At 42.6% G+C, this 24,076-nt stretch overlaps 1 protein-coding gene across 1 annotated transcript; it reads left to right on the top strand.

The window, feature by feature from the left end:
• The first annotated feature begins 90 nt into the window (after positions 1 to 90).
• Positions 91 to 23,474, top strand: PIGT (phosphatidylinositol glycan anchor biosynthesis class T). The gene is made up of 12 exons (XM_063455738.1): positions 91 to 317; positions 5,582 to 5,759; positions 7,354 to 7,481; positions 13,139 to 13,239; positions 14,457 to 14,543; positions 14,840 to 14,927; positions 16,158 to 16,255; positions 18,610 to 18,778; positions 19,978 to 20,178; positions 20,331 to 20,496; positions 20,940 to 21,023; positions 22,709 to 23,474. Exons 1-12 carry the CDS (start codon positions 128 to 130, stop codon positions 22,959 to 22,961), a joined length of 1,743 nt encoding a protein of 580 aa, XP_063311808.1. The 5' UTR covers positions 91 to 127; the 3' UTR covers positions 22,962 to 23,474.
• Positions 23,475 to 24,076: the final 602 nt, after the last annotated feature.

The raw sequence follows: 24,076 nt of genomic DNA, 5'->3' as shown, positions 1-24,076 counted from the left end.
GCCCACGTCGCCTTGTCGCCGGTGGCCACGCCCACTCCGCCCCTGATTGGTGGCGAAACGCAGCTCGCTTGCTATTGGTCGGCTCGCTGCCAGGTTTCTGGGAAGCGGAAGAGATGCTCAGGGAAACATGGCCGCTGCAGTGCTGCTCTGTCTGCTGCTGTCAGCCGCCTGGAGTCCCTGGACAGTGAGCTCGGAGGAACAGGGTGAGGGGAACACGTTCCGGGAAGAGCTGCTCCTCACCCCGCTTAGATCCGGAGACATTGCAGCGACCTTTCAATTCCGGACCCGCCTGGACTCAGACCTGCGGCAGGAGAGGGGTGAGTGGGCACTCTGGGGAGTGAGGTAGAGGGTACAGTGACTCGGCATTAGTGACTGTTAGGAGAGAGGCACTCTGGGGAGTAAGTGAGGTAGAGGGCACAGTGACTGGGCATTAGTGACTGTCAGGAGTGGGCACTCTGGGGAGTGAGTGAGGTAGAGGGCACTCTGGGGAGTGAGTGAGGTAGAGGGCACAGTGACTGGGCATTAGTGACTGTCAGGAGAGGGGTGAGTGGGCACTCTGGTGAGTGAGGTAGAGGGCACAGTGACTGGGCATTAGTGGCAGGCAGGAGAGGGGTGAGTGGGCACTCTGGGGAGTGAGTGAGGTAGAGGGCACAGTGACTGGGCATTAGTGACTGTCAGGAGAGGGGTGAGTGGGCACTCTGGTGAGTGAGGTAGAGGGCACAGTGACTGGGCATTAGTGGCAGACAGGAGAGGGGTGAGTGGGCACTCTGGGGAGTGAGTGAGGTAGAGGGCACAGTGACTGGGCATTAGTGGCAGGCAGGAGAGGGGTGAGTGAGGTAGAGGGCACAGTGACTGGGCATTAGTGGCAGGCAGGAGAGGGGTGAGTGGGCACTCTGGGGAGTGAGTGAGGTAGAGGGCACAGTGACTGGGCATTAGTGGCAGGCAGGAGAGGGGTGAGTGGGCACTCTGGGGAGTGAGTGAGGTAGAGGGCACAGTGACTGGGCATTAGTGGCGGGCAGGAGAGGGGTGAGTGGGCACTCTGGGGAGTGAGTGAGGTAGAGGGCACAGTGACTGGGCATTAGTGGCAGGCAGGAGAGGGGTGAGTGGGCACTCTGGGGAGTGAGTGAGGTAGAGGGCACAGTGACTGGGCATTAGTGGCAGGCAGGAGAGGGGTGAGTGGGCACTCTGGGGAGTGAGGTAGAGGGCACAGTGACTGGGCATTAGTGGCAGGCAGGAGAGAGGGGAGTGGGTGAGGTAGAGGTTGCAGTGATTTCGCATTAGTGGCAGGCAGGAAAGGGGTGAGTGGCCAGTCAGGTGAGGGGAATATATGTCACAGTGATTTACCAGGAAAGTGGGCTGTTGAAGTTACTTACTTGCTACTAGTTTAAAACCAGGACTATGGAAGTCGCAGTCGCTTGCCCTCAGTAGAGGGTCAGGAGAATGAACAGAAGTCACAGAGACTTTACATTAGTAGAAGGAAAAGAGTGGGCTATAAAAGTTACAATGGCTTGACATCAGTAGAAGGCCAGGAGATTGGGCTATAGAAGTTACAGTACCTTGCCCTCAGTAGAAGGCCAGTAGAGTGGGCTAAAGAAGTCACATTGGCATGACCACAGTAGAAGGCCAGGAGAGTGGTGTAACGGACCGTTTCGCCCACAGCAGGATAAAAACCGTTTAGGCGATAATCCCCTTTTCCATAGACCAGCAGCTACTGCAAGCACCAATCTCCCGAACTGCAAACTGTACGAATTAACCAACTCCCGAACTGGAAACACACGAACCCTGGGATCAGCCGAACAGGAAAAGCATACAATCCGCTTACACTCCTGGCAGTCAGCATACAATCCAATTCCCCCAAAAACGAGACGACACATCGGTTTGAGGGTCAAGCAGAATCTCAGGTGCTGGCACACCCAGCCTGGTTTTTATTACAGTTGTTGCAAATACAGGTCCGCCCACAGGGAGGTATAAAACAACCAACCAATCACATCACAGTTACATCCCACACATTCCCTCCCCTTATCCCGAGAGGAAACTCAATTACACATACAGTTAAAACATACTTTCTACCCAACTTTCATAACTCTAAAACCATACATCACATTCACATAAAAATACATACACAATCAATACATATCCACAATCAATCCATTCAGAGGAACAACATATTAAAAAATGGCATGAATCAGACCAGGGGTTCAAAAGTTAGTAAAGTATCTTTTAAAAACCCCTGCCAGCATGGCTTTCCAGCTCAGACCGGTTTTACAGAGCCCTCTCTCCTGGAGACAATGGAGAAGTAATCCAATTATATCCATGGATAGAGGCAGACTCCATTATGCACATGGGGACACAAAGACCGTAAAACACTTTAAAATACATAAAGTCACCTTTTACACGTAACACACAGACATTTCACATATCCCCAGATAGCTGGGATCTGAGCGCACAAAACTACCGAATCACGCTCAGATCCTATTCACATAGTTCAATTGCCATGGAGTTAAAGTCTTTCCCATAGTTTTTCATTATATGAATAGGCTCCATGGCATAGCTATCTGGGGTATCGCCGCTCACACAGGGCAAGTACCGAATGACCCCACTGTATTTAAAGGGCCAGAATGAGTGACATGCACTCTGTTAGGGCCGAATACGTTTTTTAAAGGGCCCAATCTCCCAGGGCCATAGTCCAAAGGCAGCAGGCGGGCAACCAGGCTTCTCCAGTTCACAGTGGCGAGGTTGGCTTCGCCACAAGTGGGATATATAAGTTAGTGGCTTATCCTCAGTAGAAGGTCAGGAGAGTGGGCTAAAGAAGTCAGTGGCTTGCCATTAATAGATGGCCAGGAGAGTGGGCTATAGAATTCACAGTGGCTTGCCCTCAGTAGAAGGCCAGGAGAGTGGGATATACGAGTCACCAGTGGCTTATCCTCAGTAGAAGGTCAGGAGAGTGGAATATAGAATTCACAGTGGCTTATCCTCAGTAGAAGGCTGGGAGAGTGGGCTAAAGAAGTCAGTGGCTTGCCATTAATAGATGGCCAGGAGAGTGGGCTATAGAAGTCACAGTGGCATGCCTTCTGTAGAAGGCCAGGAGAGTGGGCTATAGAAGTCACAGTGGCATGCCCTCTGTAGAAGGCCAGGAAAGTGGGCTATAGAAGTCACAGTGGCATGCCCTCTGTAGAAGGCCAGGAGAGTGGGCTATAGAAGTCACAGTGGCATGCCCTCTGTAGAAGGCCAGGAGAGTGGGCTATAGAAGTCACAGTGGCATGCCCTCTGTAGAAGGCCAGGAGAGTGGGCTATAGAAGTCACAGTGGCATGCCCTCTGTAGAAGGCCAGGAGAGTGGGCTATAGAAGTCACAGTGGCATGCCCTCTGTAGAAGGCCAGGAGAGTGGGCTATAGAAGTCACAGTGGCATGCCCTCTGTAGAAGGCCAGGAGAGTGGGCTATAGAAGTCACAGTGGCATGCCCTCTGTAGAAGGCCAGGAGAGTGGGCTATAGAAGTCACAGTGGCATGCCCTCTGTAGAAGGCCAGGAGAGTGGGATATAGATGTCACAGTTGTTTGCCCTCCGTAGAAGACCAGGAAAATGAACTATAGAAGTGGGCCATAGAAGTCACAGTGTCTTGATATCAGTAGAAGGCCAGTACAGTTGGCAATGGAAGTCACAGTGGATTTTCCTTAGTAGAAGGTCAGTAGAGTGGGCCATTGAAGTCACAGTGACTTGCCATTATTATAAGGCTAGAGCAGGGGTAGGCAACCTTCGGCTCTACAGATGTTTTGGACTACATCTCCCATAATGCTTTTACAGCCATATTGCTGGCAAAGCATCAAGGGAGATGTACCGTATTTTTCGCTCCATAAGACGCACTTTTTTTCCCCTCAAAAGTGAGGGGAAATGTCTGTGTGTCTTATGGAGCGAATATGAAGCTTTACTTACCTGTCTTGCAGCGTTGGCCGGCAGCACAGGGCGCACCGCGGTAGTGGAACTTGAATTTCATGTTCCGGTTTCCGGCGGGACTGAAAGGAAGTGTGCACAAGCTGAGTGCGCACTTCCTTTCAGTCCCGCCGGAAGCGGAACATGAAATTCAAGTTCCACTACCGCGGTGCGCCCTGTGCTGCCGGCCAACGCTACAAGACAGGTAAGTAATTATGGGACAAGGGGAGGGGGACAGTAAGGGGAGGGGGACAGTAAGGGGAGGGGGACAGTAAGGGGAGGGGGACAGTAAGGGGGGGGGGATGAAGTCTATGGGGAGGGGGGGGGATGAAGTCTATGGGGAGGGGGGGGATGAAGTCTATGGGGAGGGGGGGGATGAAGTCTATGGGGAGGGGGGGGATGAAGTCTATGGGGAGGGGGGGGATGAAGTCTATGGGGAGGGGGGGGATGAAGTCTATGGGGAGGGGGGGGATGAAGTCTATGGGGAGGGGGGGGATGAAGTCTATGGGGAGGGGGGGGATGAAGTCTATGGGGAGGGGGGGGATGAAGTCTATGGGGAGGGGGGGGATGAAGTCTATGGGGAGGGGGGGGATGAAGTCTATGGGGAGGGGGGGGATGAAGTCTATGGGGAGGGGGGGGATGAAGTCTATGGGGAGGGGGGGGATGAAGTCTATGGGGAGGGGGGGGATGAAGTCTATGGGGAGGGGGGGACACTATGGGACAGGGGAGAAAAAAAATATTCTGTACAAACTGTCCCATAGTAAGAAACACTATGGGACAGTTTGTTCAGAATATTTTTTTTCTGGATTTCTTCCTCTAAAAACTAGGTGCGTCTTATGGTGAGGTGCGTCTTATGGAGCGAAAAATACGGTAGTCCACAACATCTGTAGAGCCGAAGGTTGCCTACCCCTGGGCTAGAGAGTAGGCAATAGATGTCACAGTAATTTGCCATCAGGAGAAGGCCATGGGAGTGGGCTATTGGCAACCGGCAGGAGAGAGTGCTTTATGTAGGTCTCAATTGCCTTTAGTAGAGTGGTGGATAGGCTATAGAGATATCACAGTGACATGCCATTAGTGGCAGACAGGAGAGGAGTGGGTGGGTACTCAGGAAAGCGGGGTCCACATAAACCACAGTGATTTGTCACTAGTATTAGGCTGGAGAGAGGTGAGTGGGCTATAAGAGGTCACAAGTGGCTTGTCATTAGTAACAGACTTTCCTTCTGTTAGGTATTGTCCTATCCTATAAAAATTTGGATATAGGTTACTATAATGCTGTTTATGATCTCTCTTACTATGCAATTTGTATGTTTTTGTGTCTTTTTTTTAAGTCATAAAAAGCAGTTTGTGTGTTAATTCATAGTGCTATTGCTAAGAAGCTTGATTCATAAAACAATACAATTCCTCTATTACTTTTTATGAAGGGTGGAGTGATCTGTAACTGACTAGCTAAAGGGAGCTATAGTGCCAGGAAAACAATTTTGTTTTCCTGGCACTATACTTTTCCTTTAAGAATGGAATACTTTGACAGGAGTTTAATAAGCAATTACCCACCAGTGATATCGAAAGTAATTTCTGTAAGAGATGTCACTTTTTTATTTTCATGTCCATTTATATGTATGCAAATCTTGTTAACCCTTTTTTTCCCTGTTATCAGTCTCTCACTATAGGCTATTTCCAAAGGTGCTGGGGCAGGTTATCTCTAAATACTCCGTACAAGAATTGCACCTATCCTTTACTCAGGGCTTTTGGCGGACCAGATCCTGGGGACAACCACTCTTGCAAGCGCCAGCTGGGGCCGAACTTTGGGTCTGGTTTCAGGACTCTGTTACAGAGTGAGTACTGTTTTGTTTTTTCTTTTAGGAACCTGCAATTATAATTTTTATGTGTTTGGTAAACTACATAAAAAGCATTATTTAATGACTGGTTAAAGGGTTACACCAACCAATAAACGGTGTTTTAAGAAAACACTGTTTTTGGATAGAGTAAACTTTCCTTTCCTGTCCAGTCCCCATCCCCGAATTATATAAAAAAAAAAATTCAAAATGACATGAGTGGCACAGACAGGGTACCGTGCCACCATTGGATGGTTGTCACTAGCATACTGTGCGTGCTGGTCTTAGACATCCAAGTGTTTCCTAGGGAAATGTTGCATATACAGACTCTAGGCACCATGTCCACTTCAGATCGCTGAAGTGGTCATGGTACCTGGTGTAACCCTCTAAAGTGAGTTGTCCAGTTTGTTCCATATGTGTAAAACACAAGCTATGTATCCATCTATTTCCATGTTCAGTACGACATTCTATACTCCTAGCAATTTGAACCCTTACATTGTACGAAAGCTACACTCTAATTAAAAGGAAAAGGTTTTGTTGTTTAGGATACTGTTTCCAGAAGCTGCATTTTCTGAGTGAAAGGGGCAGTATCAGTGCACCAAATACAATGCATAAAGGTATATTGGTTTTGGTGCCTAGAGAGGCCATTAGTTCTTTACCACAGTCTGCAGGATGGCTTTTCTTTGCATCTCTGTGTCTTTATGTAAAGTATCTCTAGATTTAACATCTAAATGTCCCACTGAAATGTAAACACTGAATTTTAGAAAATTAAATCTGAATGGCAAATTTTAATGGACACTCCGAAACCATAACCACTGAATCACCCCAAAATCAGGACTGCTGATGAGCATGCTATACTGTAAGCATCTCTGTCTTGAATCATTCATTTCCTTATTCGCACAACAGGTCTTATATTACAGATGGGCACTATGCATTTTCTCGTAATACACTAGTAAATGCTGCCAATTCCAGTCTGGTATGCTCACTTTACTTCATTTTCAATTCTATTGTTTGGCTTTCCTCTTATTAATTAATACATTCTTTGAAATGTTTTTATGGTGCTTATTAATCATTAAACCAGCACTTTCAATGTGAAGGCTCATACAAGCAACACTCCTCAATTATATATTTATAACACAACTTGGTGAGTCCCTGTTCTGACACATGGTTCACATGGCAGGACCATTGTTGGATGCAATTTTGACAAACGTCACTTTTGTGTGACTCTTTAGCATCTGTCTCTACAAGTGCAGTTTGGCATAAAGATAATTCCATGTCTGCAATGTATGATTCTACTTGAACTGGATTAAAAAAAAAAATCCTTCCAATACATTTCTACAAACACCTTCTTTATGTATCCCTTAGATGTTTGTTTTTGTTTTTGTTTTTTATTTTTTTTGTTTTTTATATATATATATATCTCCGTTCTTGCAGTAATAACTTTATACATATGTTCCCTATCATCTTACTTCTTTATATCTCTGCAACTGCATGACTAATATTTTTATTATATGGACAACATAATAGATCAGCTTGAATTGATGGGTCAAAGGGTGTATTCATAAGTTTAATAATTCATTTTGTCATTTCTTAGTGTCGATAAAACCTGGAAGGAACTAAGTAACATTCTCTCAGGAATATTCTGTGCATCTCTGAATTTCATTGACTCCACCAATACAGTTACTCCAACTGCGTCATTCAAGCCCCTGGGGCTTGTCAATGGTAAGTAAAACATACATGCTGATGAGTTTGCTAAATATGTAGCTGACTGTCAGAATTCTTCTTTTTAATGCATAACTTCCTCAATAAAAGTAGTCCAACAAATAAATTGAAAATGTTTTGAATAGTGCTTTAAATTTGCAGTGCTGGGGCTGTAAATTCTCTCGCCTTCAGTCCTTGTAGGAAAGGTGAAATTCTCAAATTAGTTTGATAAAGCATTATGATTCATTCAGGTTAGCATTATGCCATTTTCATTTAATATTGTGAGGGTTATTTACTAATGTGAGAATTCAAAGTTAAATTTTCAAATTCTAAAGAGACACTAAAGTGCCAGGAGAACAAAAAAAACCTTCTCTCACTTACCTGTTTCCAGCGCTGATGTCACACGATGCTGGTTCAGGCTCTGCCTCCGTTCTTCCTACCCAACATCAGCCGGTGGGGAGGACCTAATGCGCATGTGTGTGCTCGCATTAGGACTTCCCCCATAGGTAAGCATTGTACAGTGGAACCTCGGTTAACGAACGCCTCGGTAAACGAAAAATTTGGTTTACGAATGAAAATTCGTAAAAAAAAATGCCTCGGTTTACAATTTTTTTTCGCAATACGAAACAAGTGTCCCGGTTTATAGCTCCGCCCCCTGCATACTGAAGTGTGGGTAGCACGTGAGTGTGTAGTGTGGAGGTGTTGGAGAGGTTTTGGAGCCATTTGCAGCAAGTTGTTGAGCCTTTTGGAGCCATTTGCAGCAAGTTGTTGAGCCTTTTGGAGTCATTTGCAGCAAGTTGTGGAGCCATTTGCAGCAAGTTGTGGAGCCATTTGCAGCAAGTTGTGGAGCCTTTTGGAGCCATTTGCAGCAAGTTGTGGAGCCTTTTGGAGCCATTTGCAGCAGGGTTTGGAGCCTTTTTGGTGCATCTCAAGAAGTGGAAAGGTAGGGAGCTGAGCTTGGTTGTTTGCATGCCTTTTACTGTGTGTTCTGCATTCTGGGGGTGATTTCCATGCCAGCTCATGTGCTGTGCATGCCTGTTACTGTGTGTTTTGCATTGTGGGGTTGCTTTTCATGCCAGCTCATGTGCTGTGCATGCCTGTTACAACTGTACTGTGTGTTTTGCAATGTGGGGTTGTTTTCCATGCCATCTCATGTGCTGTGCATGCCTGTTACAACTGTACTGTGTGTTTTGCAATGTGGGGTTGTTTTCCATGCCATCTCATGTGCTGTGCATGCCTGTTACAGCTCATGTGCTGTGCATGCCTGTTACAACTGTACTGTGTGTTTTGCAATGTGGGGTTGTTTTCCATGCCATCTCATGTGCTGTGCATGCCTGTTACAACTGTACTGTGTGTTTTGCAATGTGGGGTTGTTTTCCATGCCATCTCATGTGCTGTGCATGCCTGTTACAGCTCATGTGCTGTGCATGCCTGTTACAGCTCATGTGCTGTGCATGCCTGTTACAGCTCATGTGCTGTGCATGCCTGTTACAGCTCATGTGCTGTGCATGGCTTTTACTGTGTGTTTTGCATTGTGGGGTTGTTTTCCATGCCAGCTCATATGGGTGTAAAGCATCTTTAAATTTTTTTTTGCATACTTAGGGACGTTGGTGTCATGGCACCCAAGAAAGCAGCGGAAGCTGGGAAGAGGAAGAAGGTGATGATTCTGCTTGAGGACAAGAAGGAAATCATCAGGAAGCATGAAGGAGGAATGCGATTGACCGACCTTGCCAAAGAGTATGGAAGGAGTGCATCCACAATCGGTACAATCCTAAAAATGAAAGAGAAGATTACTGGGAGAGATGCAGCCAAGGGAGTCACCAGGGTCTCCAAGCAATGCCCACCTGTTCTGGACGAGGTCGAGAAGTTGCTCCTGCTCTGGATTGAACAGAAGCAGCGTGCAGGGGACTCAGTGACCAAGGCGATCATCTGCGAAAAAGCCAAGGCCTTGCACGCTGACCTCCTCAAACAGCCAGGAACGTCAGCAGATGCAGAAGGCTTCAAGGCCAGCAGGGGGTGGTTCGAAAGGTTCAAGAACAGATCTGGCATCCACAGTGTGGTCAGGCATGGAGAGGCTGCAAGTTCCGATGTTGCTGCAGCTGAAGAATTTGCTACGGAGTTCCTGGAGGTCATAGTTTCAGAGGGCTACCTTCCTCAGCAGGTCTTCAACTGCGACGAGACTGGACTCTTCTGGAAGAGGATGCCAAAGCGTACCTTCATCACAGAAGAGGAGACCTCATTGCCTGGCCACAAGCCGATGAAGGACCGTCTTACCCTCCTGTTCTGCGCCAACGCCAGTGGGGACCTTAAGATCAAGCCTCTGCTTGTCTACCATTCAGAGAACCCACGGGCCTTCAAGAAACACAAGGTGAACAAGGAGCAGTTGAGCGTTTTGTGGCAGTCTAACGCAAAGGCTTGGGTCACACGCCTCTTGTTTGTGAAGTGGGTCAATGCGGTTTTTGGTCCTGCTGTGAAGAAGTACCTTCTGGACAATAACCTGCCACTCAAGGCCATGCTGCTCATGGACAATGCTCCTGCCCATCCTCCAGGCCTCGAGGAAGACTTGCTGGAGGACTTTAATTTCATCAAGGTCATGTTCCTTCCGCCTAACACCACCCCACTACTCCAGCCAATGGACCAGCAGGTCATCTCCAATTTTAAAAAACTCTACACAAGGGAGCTTTTCCGGCGATGCTTTGAGATGACAGATCGCTCAAGCCTCACCCTCCATGAATTTTGGAGAGAGCATTTTGACATTGTGAGCTGTCTGCAGATTATCACCATTGCCTGGGCCGGGGTCAGCCAGACAAACCTAAATTCTGCTTGGCGCAACCTTTGGCCAGACTGTGTTGTAAAACCTGCCTCCAGTGCTTCTGCACCTGCACCAGAGTCAACAGTCTTGGAGGAAATTGTTTCCTTGGGGAGGACCATGGGCCTGGAGGTGACTGAGGAGGATGTCTACGAGCTGGTGGAGGAACACAACCGTGACCTAACCACCGAGGAGCTGGTGGAATTGCAGAAGGAGTCGATGGAGGAGCAGATCGCATTTGAGGAGGAGGAGGAAATCAGTGAGGAACAGCTCTCTTCCACGGAACTCAAGGAGGCATGCCAAATGTGGGTAAACCTACAGACTTTTGTACAGCAGCACCACCCAGATAAGGCTCTAGCCCACAGACTTGTGAGCAGTTTTGACACAGACATCATGTCCCCTTTCCGAGGGATGCTTAAAAGGCGCCAGAGGCAGCAGACAATGGAAAGGTTCCTACAAAAACAGCCTAGACATGAAGAAGAACCGGCTTGTGTTAGTGCTGCCCAATTGCCCTTGTCCTCCTCATCTTCCAAACAGTGTTGAAATTGTTTTGCTATTTTCCATGTTTTCCCTGTTGACATGTGATTTATGTACAATTAAAGTGTACTGTACCATGTTACCAACAGTCTGCCATGTTTTAAAAGTTGATGTGTGATGTTTTAAAACATTAAGTTGGATGTTTGAAATGTTATTTCTTGATTAACCATGTCCCTGTACAGTATTTATGCCTTTAAAGTGCACTTTATAAAGAGTTTTGAACAGATAAAATACTTTATTTGACTTTTTTCTCACCCCCGGAACGCATTAATTGGTTTTCAATGCATTCCTATGGGAAACCATGTTTCGGTTTACGAATTTTTCGCAATACGAAACGTCCTGGAGAACGCATTAAATTCGTAAACCGAGGTTCCACTGTATAATGCTTTCCTTATGGGGTTTTACATGACGCTGGATGCCCTCATGCTTTTTGTCTCCTACTCTAAATTGAACTTTAATCACACACAGGGGACTCTTGCAGGCTGTAGTATATTATTAGCAGATCAGGAGATAAGAAATTCTAAATGAAAGAGTGTGAATTAATGGAGCATTACACATTAGATGCCTCTTATATGAAGTGTTTAGGAAGGTTGTGCAAGTCACATGCTGGGAGGTGTCAGTAGGGTTCATAAACAAAGGGATTTATCTCCAAAATGGCAGAGGATTGGGCAGTAAAACTGCAGGAGTATAATTTTGTACAGCAAAACTGCTTCATTAAGCTAAAGTTGTTTTGGTGACTTTAGTGTCTCTTTTAAGGCCAGAGTAGCCAAATTGGCCTCAAAGCATAAAAGCAAGTGAATAATTTGCAAATGTGCCTCATGCTGGATACATTTGGTTCTGCATTTTAATAAAACCTGATGCTTTGTGACTTTTACTTTGTATAGGACTCGAATGCAAAAGCACTGATTTTAATCCTGACTTTCAACACATCCAGGTGATTGCTGCAGATTTGCTTGGGCCACCCAAATTTTGACTGTATTTGGATTTCAGAAATATTAGAATTGCCATTGCAGTCTGAATTCTGCAATTTTCACCAGATTTTGTCTGGACAAAATATGGTGTTTAGTGAATAACGTCGAAAATGTTGGTCTTTTAACCCCTTAAGGACACATAACATGTGTGACATGTCATGGTTCCCTTTTATTCCAGAAGTTTGGTCCTTAAGGGGTTAAAAAGTCTGTGGTTCTCAAGAATGGTATGCAGGCGAGATATGTCTTGCAGAAAGTGTAACACCCATTGATAATATGACTTGCTCTCGTTTGGAGACAGGGGTAATGTAAATTTACACTTTAATGCTTTAAAGGAACATTATAGTCACCTAAGTTACTTTAGCTAAATAAAGCAGTTTTAGTGTATAGATCATTCCCCTGCAATTTCACTGCTCAATTCACTGTCATTTAGGAGTTAAATCACTTTGTTTCTGTTTATGCAGCCCTAGCCACACCTCCCCTGGCTATGATTGACAGAGCCTGCATGAAAAAAATAACTGGTTTCACTTTCAAACAGATGTAATTTACCTTAAATAATTGTATCTCAATCTCTAAATTGAACTTTAATCACATACAGGAGGCTCTTGCAGGGTCTAGCAAGCTATCAACATAGCAGGGGATAAGAAAATCTTAATTAAACAGAACTAAATAGTGCTCTCTTTAGAGGAAGTGTTTATGGAAGGCTGTGCAAGTCACATGCAGGGAGGTGTGACTAAGGGTTCATAAACAAAGGGATTTAACTCCTAAATGGAAGAGAATTGAGCAGTGAGGCTGCAGGGGCATGTTCTATACACCAAAACTGCTTCATTAAGCTAAAGTTGTTCAGGTGACTATAGTGTCCCTTTAAGAAAAGAAACACATTGTATAACAATAAGAGGTGAAGAGATCTGTGAGGCATGTCTAACGCACTTTTCCAGCGTTCCTAGGGAAAGCACACTATTTGGTAACCCTGGACTGGGTGTTGAAAGCATAAGAAAGAAGCGGGTAAATCATAAAAAAAAATTGCCTGCTTTTATTTATTTTTTCAGCCTGCAGAGTTCGGCTCCTGCCTCATTCTCAAAGTGATGCATGCCCGGTTAATGTCTGTTTTATTTTGATTTCTTGTACTTATTGTTACTTCAGTGACCTTTATATCTGTAAATGGTACCACATACAATATGCTCTGAGGTTTCTGACATTGTCTATAGTGCCATATTCACAAAGTGTACCTTACCTTAAGATATATATATATATATATATATATATATATATATATATATATATATATATATCTTGTTATACCTATATATAATGTTCTAGCCATGAACATTTTTCCTTAAATTTTTTTGTTATTTGTTCCATAGTGACAAACCATAATCTCCTGAGATATGCCACCTTACCGAGAGAGATTGTATGCACAGAAAATCTTACGCCATGGAAAAAACTGTTGCCTTGTGGCTCTAAGGTCTGTAACTCTGCCAAAAAATAACCATCAATAGTTAATGCTACTACTTCTGTTGATCCTGCCCTCTGCATCCCTCACTTTTATGTTCCCACGTGGCTCTTCCCGGGCTTCGTGCAGAGTGCGACTGGCATTTGGCCCCTTCAAACTCATGTGTTTAAGCTACTCTATCACCATAACACTACTGGGGTCCTAAGTGCTTTTCTTATCCGGGTCCTATGCTATCCCTTTGGGACAATCCATGGCCTCATCTGCTTCCTGTTTTCAGGCACGTCCCTTCACAGGGTGTGCCGGATTTGGCGAGCCCCACATTCGACGTTGCCACTGTCTGAGCGGTGTCCGAACACAATTCGTACTTCAATTCACACTTTCACTCATGCTCAAATCTTGCACTGTTTAAGAAGAATCTCTGAATGACATTACCTAACATGAGAGCATACAACCTATGTGGCATTCTACAAACAGGGGCCCCTTGGCTTCATATTTTTAAATAGATTATAACCTGTTGGTAAATAATCAATACTCTGTCTTCCTGACCTGTAAGTGGGAGGGTGATGTGCTGGTCACTTTTACAGATGATGACTGGTCTAAGATCTTTAATCTGATTCATTAGACATCATGTATTTTTTTTTTTTTTTTTAAAGCTAGACTGAAGGAGACATATTACAAGCTTTGCACTTGATGGTACTCTGGCATATACTTTTCTGTGATACCATACCTGTTATATATGGATTCTTTTTCTGTAGTTGTTCCAGCCTTTTCAGTAAACTGCTATTAAACACCAACCTATATCTACTGTGAGATAAAGTGAGAGTGATAACCCTGTTTGTTTCTAAGCTCCTATTAACTCTATCCTTCTCCTTCCACCATGTCCTGGTTCTCTTCAATTCTGTTTAACACTCATTTGGTAGTTTTTGGATTACTCCTGGCATCCCCATCCTTCAATTTCCACTCCATCTGGAGCCCTACATCCCTTGTTCTGTAGCCAAAGTCCATTATCATCTGCCTATCACCTGTTGTGCTTGCTCTAATCTTTTTAAGACTCTGTTCCTGCATAACTCTGATCTCATTGGCTCTCTGTATCTCAACCCTACAATTCTTGACTCCACCCTTTTCTTGCCATGTGTTTCAGTTGCTTTGTGTAACCCCTTTGACCAATATAGACTCTATCTCCCTTCAACCGACTCCCTATAACTTAACAATCTTTTTCTGTTTTGCAGGCTGGCCTAGCTACCTTATTAAAAGCAGAACGTTTGTATTACAGCAGCTACCATTCTCAATCTGTGCACATCCGACCAATTTGCAGGGTAAGACCAAAAATTTGCAATTAAAATTGCTTTCTCCATTCATATTATCTAGGGTGAGCTGAGGTTAAACAGAGAAATTGCCCGGTGTTTACGTATGAAAACTATTTGTGTTTTTGTTTATCTTGTTTCAGTAAGGGCGTTATATGTTGTTGATAATATGTAATGGCAGTGATACAAATGTACATATTTTTAGAGTTTGTAAAGTAGTGAAAGAGGAACATTTTGTCTGGTATTGGTTTATAATATATAAAATAGTTTTCGTCTTGCCTAGTTCTAAAATGTAACTTATTTTTCAGAATGCCGATTGTTCTAAAGTTTCATGGGAGTTACGCCAAGCTCTTACTGTGGTCTTCGATATGTACTCCACCGGATTGGGGAAAAGAGGTAACTACAGAGCATGCAATTAGCTATAAAATGATTGTGTTCCATAAAAATGCGGTGGCTCATATCACCATGCGATTTCCCTACATTGTGTGGTGGAATGTGTCCTGCATCCTTCTCACGCCTGATTGCATGCTAATTGGTGACATTTTTAGAATTCTTTGAAGATTCATCTTCTCTCATTCTCCAGTTTTGCCTTTGCTTCACCTCCCACGTGTCTTTCACCAACCTCTTCAGTCTCCTCTTCCCTTGTTTCTCTCCTTATCACCCCTGCATTGTTAGTGGCAATCTTCCCGCATGCAGCATACCTGGAAAGTCGCTCATTTTCTCTGCTAGACCGATGCTCACTGAGCCATAAAGTTGAAATAAGAGACCTGTTGTCAGGTCTCCATTGACTGACTGTAGTGATGCAATTTCCTTTTATGGCAGGCACGCATGCTTCGTTATCTTGACAAGTTATTTTGTAGGCTGAAGGCTGCAGGCCAGTGGTCATGCATATGCGAGCCAGAGGTTGTGCACCCCTAATTTAAGCCAACAGATCCTCCATTGTTATTGGAAAGAATACAAAAATGTGTCTGCTGACATTCTGCTTAGTAGCTCAGTTTTAAATCTAAGTAGTTGACAGTTTCGAGTTCTGAGCTTGTTTCTATATATTTCTAGCCGCTGTTTGGATAGTTGCAGATCTACAATATGCTTTCAAACTTCTGCATCACTTTTGTCTCATTTCGTCAATAGCCCTTTTCTTATGCAATCCCATAGTCTCTATTATATCTTGTTATCCACTTGGTCAATATTGTCATAAACCGAATTCCCTCACTCTGGTATCAGATGTCTTTTCACACTTTGCTAGACTGGGTTGCTCATTTTGAAGAGATATGTACAGTGAAAGACCAGATCTGATTTATGGCATTTGCCTCTTCCCTTGACTTTCCTTTGTGATCCAGGTGAGTGAATTCTTCTAACTGAATTCTACCTATTCCCAATGCTTTGTTGGAGGGTGGATGTTGTCCTGCTTACCGCTTCTGTGACATAAATACTAGCGCTACGTAAGCAGACAGTCATTTCGTTTTCCCTCAATTACTTATTATAAAATAACCTTCTTTGCTATACTCAAGTTTAAACCTCACAATGTACAGATCAAAAATGGTGCTGTATAAAAGCTTGTGTCTAATGCAAATTAATACTGAGGGATTGCATGCCTTACACATTATGTTCCTTCCCTTTGTCTTTCAGATTGGTCGCTCTTCAAGATGTTCTCTCGTACAATAACGGAGCCGTGTCCTCTTGCAACACAGAGCAAAATTTATGTAGACCCCTCAGGCAGTGAGAAGGTAAAATTAATTGATTTTACAATTAGGATGCTAGGTTTACTTGGCCCGATGCCCCGGTAATGGAGCAAACCGTTTAGCAACAGTTTTTTTTTTTTTTTTTTTCCATTACCTGGGTCCCCACCGGGCTCTGATGCTCCCTGGTGGTCCGGTGATGTGACTCTAGTTTCTGCAAAGGTATGGTTGTTGACATTCATTGGTGTAAATCAATCAGCTGACGCACTCAGCCAATGAATGTAAATCTGTGTAGCGAAAGATGAACAGAATTGACATTCGTTGCCCTGAAACTACAATCTTGAAAACAGTGGTTAACCTCTGTATGTAAAACCAGGAGAGAGAGTAAGCGCTTAATAACAGATGAGGCAGCAACCCTTCAAGGGAATCCCTCAAAGACCCTTTGAATACAACAAGAATAAAAACAGAGATAAGGGCTGCGCCAAAATAAACCAATAAAATATGGGGGTAATTCAAATAAAAAAAGTCTTAGCTGAACAGATCTTCCTTAGATCAAATAGTCTATAAAGTGCTTTGTAAGGAACAATGTCCTCGCTTTCCTTCCCCAGGTGGATTCAATAATATATGAGAAAATTAAACAAATAGAAAACCAAATAGTGTGGTATGTCCAATAGGATACAACAAATGATAAAAGAAGATAGTAATGCACTCACATTTATTAGAGCTATAGCTAGCTCTAGTGTGGAAAGCATACAGCAGTATGATCCCCGCTTATGGGATATAGTGCGGGCTTCTTCATTCAGAGGTATGTTCAACACTCAAAGAGAATACTAAAAAGAGACAACCAATAGTGCTCTCTGGGTAAAACAGTAGTAAATAAAATATATTAAAAGGTACTCACAAGAATGGAGCAGGCAAACTGCTCTTTCATGATCGCGTTGGTGGTATGATCCCCACCTAGGATTACTTGGAGTCCAGAATAATAAAATGCCAGTTAAAAAATGTAAAGTGTATTAAAAGATGATTGGCACAATAAAAGGTGACCAAAGAATCTTTAATGAATAAAATATACAGTATAAAATATCCACAAATGCGTTTCGCCTACAGGGCTTCTTCAATATGGAATAGTTTTTTTGTTTTTTTTTAAATAAATATTGAAGCACTTTATAGACCTTTTTTTTTTTTTTATTTGAATTACCCCCATATTTTATTGGTTTATTTTGGCGCAGCCCTTATCTCTGTTTTTAACCTCTGTATGTGCAGCGTTTCAAAGTGAAACGCTGCACATACAGACTTCAGGCACCATCACCACTTCAAAATTACTGAAGTAGTCATGGTGCTTGGTGTAACCCTTTAAGGCTGGTCTTGATACATTTGCAGGGTTATGCCCCAAAATAGCCAAATTGGGAAAAGCTATGCTTCCAGATCAACTGCTTTGACCTAAAATGTTAAACACTCTCTAAAGCCTCACTTGAGTGAATAACCCTGTAATTCTGGTTGCAGTAAATAAGAGCTTAATACTAGAAACATGGCGTAAAGTGCCTGTTGTACCCACAGGATTTTCCTTTATGTTTTGGAGCTTGTAGAGCTTCTTGGTTTCCTGATGCATTCTGGTAGCAAAAAAACACATTGCCCAAAAAATGGTCAAGATTTAATTACACAGACAGGGAAAGAATGGACTTATCTAGAAAATGTCTTTCATACTTGTAAAAGGACAGAGACCATCTGTGGTGCATGCATCACAGGTCTCCTTTGGGTTGTCATCCTTTTAATTTATTTTTGATGTAAGCATCACAGGAGATTAAAGGAACCATCGCTGATTTCAGCTCCTCCCCGCCGGCATCCGGCTTCTGAAATTTCAGATTCTGGTAAAGCTGCAGCTGGGTAGGGGTAGGGGCGCTGCTGATTCACAAAACTGGCTTGGAAAAGATAATGTTCTTTCCAACCCAGTTTTGTGAATGCAGCGTCACTGATTGGCTGAGGGCATCAGCTGACTGCTCTCAGCCAACCAGCAGTGCCCTTGCCCAGCGGTTCTTCGCACTTCCTGCATCTGAATTTTCAGAAGCTGGATGCCGCCTGGAGGGGACTTGAGATCGGTTTAACCCCCTGAAGGTAAGAATGCTCTCCGGGGGCTCCTGGCACCATAACAACTTAATTAGTTGAAGTTGTTATGGTGCCTTATTAAGCCTAAACTGTCCCTTTAACATTCACTGGGATATTTCTTGTAATCTGTTTCTGAACAAATGTTTGTCATACTGACTGACCGCCTACTGAAATATATATTGTAGCCAATGCAAAATTCACAAGGCTCTCTTCTTACACTTATTAATGCTATGTGAACTTGTTTATTATACCTACCATTTTACACATTTCTGAAGGCTGCCCCCCATCTTTCTTTTCAGGACAGCGAGCTCTTTGATGTATCTCCTCTAACACAACTGGAGAGTCAGGTTCCTGTCCATGGAGAGAGAAAATTATACACCGTATACAACCTGCTAGAACCAGGAGTTTTCAACACTTCTAGGAACCTAAACATTGCTCTGAAGTGGAAGGGAGGAATTTCTGAGTCAAGTAAGCACAGCATGTTACTTATTGGCCTCTACATGGCATGTGTAAACATTAATCCTATTTGATCTCTTGAGTTTTTGTGTACCTAATGTTCTTGGTACCATCAGTACATTACAGTAAATTTTTTTTGTGCTACTGGAATCATTATTTTTGCTTTTTCTCTCCATTTGTCTCCACCCTCTACTTATATCTTTCTGACCCACTTTTCATTTGTGTCTCTCTATCTTGCCCTAATCCCTTCATCCCATCATTTTGTCATTACACCCTCATCTCCTGATGTGTCCACCATCAATACCTTCCTACTGTAACACTTCTTGCCCCCAGCTATCTGGATTGTAGATGGGCTGAGCAGGACTGTGTGTAACTGTGAACAGCCGAGTGTGCAGTATGCAATGTCATGTCCTCACCCAATCCGGTCACAATGCATGCTATGTAATGAGCTCCAGTGACTGGGTAGTAGAGCATATCTCAGTCCCACCTGACCACACTACAATTTTGATTGTGATAAGCCAAGAGGGGAGGGTGCTGTGTGCATCCCCTTTTTAGTTGTAACCCCCTAGTACAAATATAAGCATGTACGTTTATATTAAAGATCAAGAATATATATATACATTTTTTTTTTTTTTTTTTTTTTAATTTATGTTGCCAGACTTCTACTCCTGGATTCAGTTCCCCACCCTTAGAGGGAAGTATTTATTTACCATGCCCAAAAATCTCTTGATACCACCTGGGAACATTCTTTCAATTCATGACATTAGGAGAAGAGCCTGAAATTATGCTGTACATGAATCATTGCATTCTAATGTAGTAATAAAATGTTACTCCAAGCACCATGGCCACTTCAGTGATTGAAGTGGTCATGGTGCCTGGAGTCTGCATGTGAAGCATTTTACTATGAAACTTTGCACACACAGAGTTTAACCCCTTTACTGTCAGAGGTGTAACTCCACCTCCAAACAGCATAATTGGGGCGTTATTAGTTGGCCCTTATTATGAGTTCTGGACTGACTAATGTCAATTAGATACTTGTTGGGTGTCTGTTGTGAGGGTGTTCTTATTTCATTATACTGCCAACATTTAAGAGCATAACCTCTTTATTTTCATTTTCTCTGAAGTATAATAACATTATCTATACATTTTGGTCATCCAGGGGGAAAGTTTGCCAATAGCCTTCAGATAATTGTGTTTTGATTCATTTTCAGGTCCTCCACAGCCCCCGGTTTTTCATGCTGAACGTTATGTGAGTGGTTATGGACTACAGACAGGAGTTATTAATACCGTGGTGTATAACAATCACCCATTTAGAGCTTTTCCTGTTATGCTGTTGGAGACCGTGCCCTGGTACCTCCGTCTATACATTCACACGCTTACCATCACCACCAAAGGCAAAGAGAACAAGCCAAGTAAGTGATGTTGATTTAGATGTTTTCTTAGTCCTATGGTGGTGGTTTCTGCTAAAACTCCATAAAATTGTATTCTTGCATGAAATGTTCGAGCTTAATATTCCATCTATACCTGTAACATATTTGATGCCCTCCCCATCATTCTTTTTTAGGCTACATTTATTATGAGCCAGCGAAGGACCGGCAACGTCCTCATCTTCTTGAGATGCTCATACAGCTTCCTCCCAGTTCTGTTACCAAGATCAGCATTGAATTTGAGCGTGCTCTGCTGAAGTGGACAGAGTACCCACCTGATCCTAACCATGGCTTCTACATCAGGTAGATTTCCCTGGGGTTGAAAAGTGAAATAACAAAACTTGAACCTTTTGAAACTCATAGCTCAGTGTCGCATATGGCCTACTATGTGGTTTTTCTTGCTTGTTTGTATTTCCCCTCTGGAAAAATAAGCTCTGACTAATACTGAGCATGAACAGAGTGTACTCTACCTTGGTGCACTTTAAAAGGAGCCTATTTTCTTAGTAAGAGACAGAGTAGTGTTTAGGCTAGCTGGGGTGGCCTTTTATTTTTTTACCTTTTTATTCTTGTTTTTACTGATCATTCCATTTCTAAGTTCTTGCAGATGCTTTATCTTCTCAGTCACTTAATGACTGAAGCGTTTGTGGATGCTAGCTATAAATATAATGGGCCTCTCTTATAAAGTACCCTGCTCTGTAAGTTGTGGTCACATACCCATTTCATTCTTGTTTTTTCTTTTTCTTTAGTCCTTCGGTTTTGAGTGTTCTCATCCCCAGTGCAGCCACTATGAGAACAGATGAAATGGAGGAGAGTCCCCTCTTTACAACTTTGTAAGTGTATTTGTGTGGACACCACACCCTTACTGTACATTATTCTTGCATACTGGAAAAAAAACTTCTACCAAGGTGTTTTGGCGCTCTAAGCATAGTTGTGTAGTAGACTTGTATTATTGATGCAAACAGCAGCTAAGTGATATAGGGAGACATTTACGTCTGAAGTCCAAAAAGATAACAGATCATTAAAGAATAAGGTATGGGCTCCCCCAATACAAAGTCTAACTCATTCATTCATAAGTTCTTGATCAAAATCCAAAGTTCAGTCTCCATGTTATTTTCAGTAGAATATCATTAGGTGAAACAGGCATGTCCTCAAATTTGTCAGACCTTGGGCAACTGAAATAGTCATTTTGACACTAATTTAGTACCTGAACACATTTTGCTCCATTGAGTAATTCCGTCCGTGTATTTGTATTTTAATGATGTTGCAAAACTTCTATTTCCAACCATAATAAAAAAATGAAACTTTCCAAGATAACTGAACTCCTTTTACTACACTAAACTCTATATACCTCTTTGTGTTTTTATATTATGTAAGAAAAAGGTGTCTATAGAGCTTGTTGTAATGAGTTGACAAGAGTCTGTGACTGCTCGGGCTAACTGATAAAAGGGGAGATTCGGAACACACAGAAAGACGGCTTGAAACGGTTTATCAGGAGTTGGTTTTCATTTGCAGCTCTACTTCTTAAAAATGTGTTCTAAGGAACTGCAATTCTAGCCTGTGTTCAATGCACTGCCACATCCAAATTGCATTGCTTTATATTCTATATTTTACCATACCGGTAAGCTGTAATGTATTTTTATTTTTTATTTTATTTTTATTTTACCATAAAATGTGCAGTAACTTTTAAAAACACTGTCGGGATATGCATACAAACTAACACTTGTGTTGGGGTGTCTAATATTTTGTTCCTAGTTGGTCTTTATTCTCTGGTTTTGGGACAGTCACTGAGCATCTGTCATCTAAAACATTCATCTTATTATAGTATACAGATGAACTGGCACCCAAGTCCACCTTAAGCTAATTGATTTTAACAGCACGCAAACATTTGTTCTCAGTATGAGCTTTTTTTCAAGCCTTAGTAACAACATATATGAACCCTGCACAGTATTTTTATTTCTTTAATTTGTTACGGTAAGCAAGAGACACTTTAGAGTAAGTTTAAAAAAAAAAAAAAGTCTTGAATCTCCAAACGCTGTTGCTTGCTTTTTTGTTGCAAAATAATGGAGTATTGCTATTTCTTTAAATTAATATCATTTTTTTAATGGCAGCTTTTGGGAGTTCCTTCCTTTATCCACTCTAAAGCTTTAGACTTAATAAAGGAAAGAACTACAATACAAAACTCATCAATGTATTGTAGTCCAATTTAAAAAAAAAAATAAAAAAAAATTGTTTAACCCCTTAAGGACCAAACTTCTGGAATAAAAGGGAATCATGACATGTCACACATGTGATGTGTCCTTAAGGGGTTAAAGAAACTGGAATATTTCATTTTTTTCAGCTACATTACTGAACAAATGTGTCAATTTAAATATCATGTGTACTTTTAGGAAACATCAATTGTCATGTCACTGTAGCTATCCTCCCTTGCAAACTTGCCATCTTGATAATTTACACAAGTTTCTTTTTTTGCTTTGTGCAATTTGTAACAATAACTTGTGTTTTCTCTGGTTGACAGGTTCCCATCCTCCGATGGATCCAGTTACTTTATGCGCCTCTACACTGAACCCCTGCTGGTGAATTTACCCACCCCAGATTTTAGTATGCCATACAATGTAATATGTCTGACCTGCACAGTGGTGGCAGTGGGATATGGGTCCATCTACAATCTTCTTACGCGGACCTTTCAAGTTGAGGATAGCAAAGGGGGAGGCTTGGTCAAGAAGCTTGCCAATGTAATACGCAGAATTCGTGGTGTTCCTCCTTTGTGATAAACCATCCAAATGCATGAAATATGGATGAATAAACCTGTAAAAGGAACGTAAAAGTTGTTCCTCATTGACCCATATTGGGATTAAAATTACCATTCCATCCCACCGGAGAAAGAATCAAGTTATTGGGTTATAAACTACTCTCTCAATTTCAACTAAATGGCAGAGAACTTGTCAGAATCTACCCCCATCCCCTCCTGGTTTGGTGCTGGGTTGAGGTGAAAACAAGTCTTGAGCAGAAGAATGTCTTGTGGAAATGCACTATAAACCATTCGCACCACTCAGAAATGTAAAACGAACAACAGTTTTAGAGGTGGAACTAAGCCTTCCTGGATTCCCCTATCCCTGTTTCTCGGTTGTCCAATCCTGTGTGGACACATTTCTAGGAAAAGGGAACTGAATAGTTCTCAGGTGTCCTAATAGATTGCAGTTGAATTGCTACACTCCTCTGAGAACATTAGACCACAGTGATGGCCTCTATGTTGACTTTCATAACCCTTCTAATAAACACTTCTGCCAAATCCTCTTGTTTGCATTCTTTTCTGTTAGGACCTTGGTTTGCAATTGTAAGGATACATGTTTATAATCTGAAAGTACAAAACAAAAGGACTAAAAGAAATGTTATAGGGCACCTGTATATATTGCATATGTTGATTTACAGATCCACTTTTCAACTTTTTTTTTTTTTTTTGGAAGGGTTTCTCCAACCACCATGACCCACTTATGGTTTCAGAAGTGGCAGTAGGAATCTATATGTAGTATTTCTGCTTGAAGAAATGCTGCACAAACTGAGCTGGTGACTAGTTACATCCTTGGCACATATTACTTAGGCAGCCTGATATTGTCCCGGGCTGTCAAATGTTAATTTCATGCAATGGCAACAGATGTAATCGGGAACCGTACATGCAAGGGGACGTTTCAATGTCCTCTCCCTCCCTTATTCCAGCATTCTTGTGTTGCTTAATATTTGTCTATTGTTTATTTATTAATTGAATTATTATAATATCCCCCACTCCCTCTCTCCTCAATGGTGATGTGATCCCAGTGAGAACAATCCAATCAAATGCTTCTCTGTAAGATGCATTTGATTGGACCTTGCGAGGGAAGCAGTGACA

This window comes from Pelobates fuscus, chromosome 5, assembly GCF_036172605.1.
Source record: "Pelobates fuscus isolate aPelFus1 chromosome 5, aPelFus1.pri, whole genome shotgun sequence".
NCBI lineage: Eukaryota > Metazoa > Chordata > Amphibia > Anura > Pelobatidae > Pelobates > Pelobates fuscus.
The sequence above is the reverse complement of the archived record's forward strand: the minus strand, read 5'-3'. Positions and strand labels throughout refer to the sequence as shown.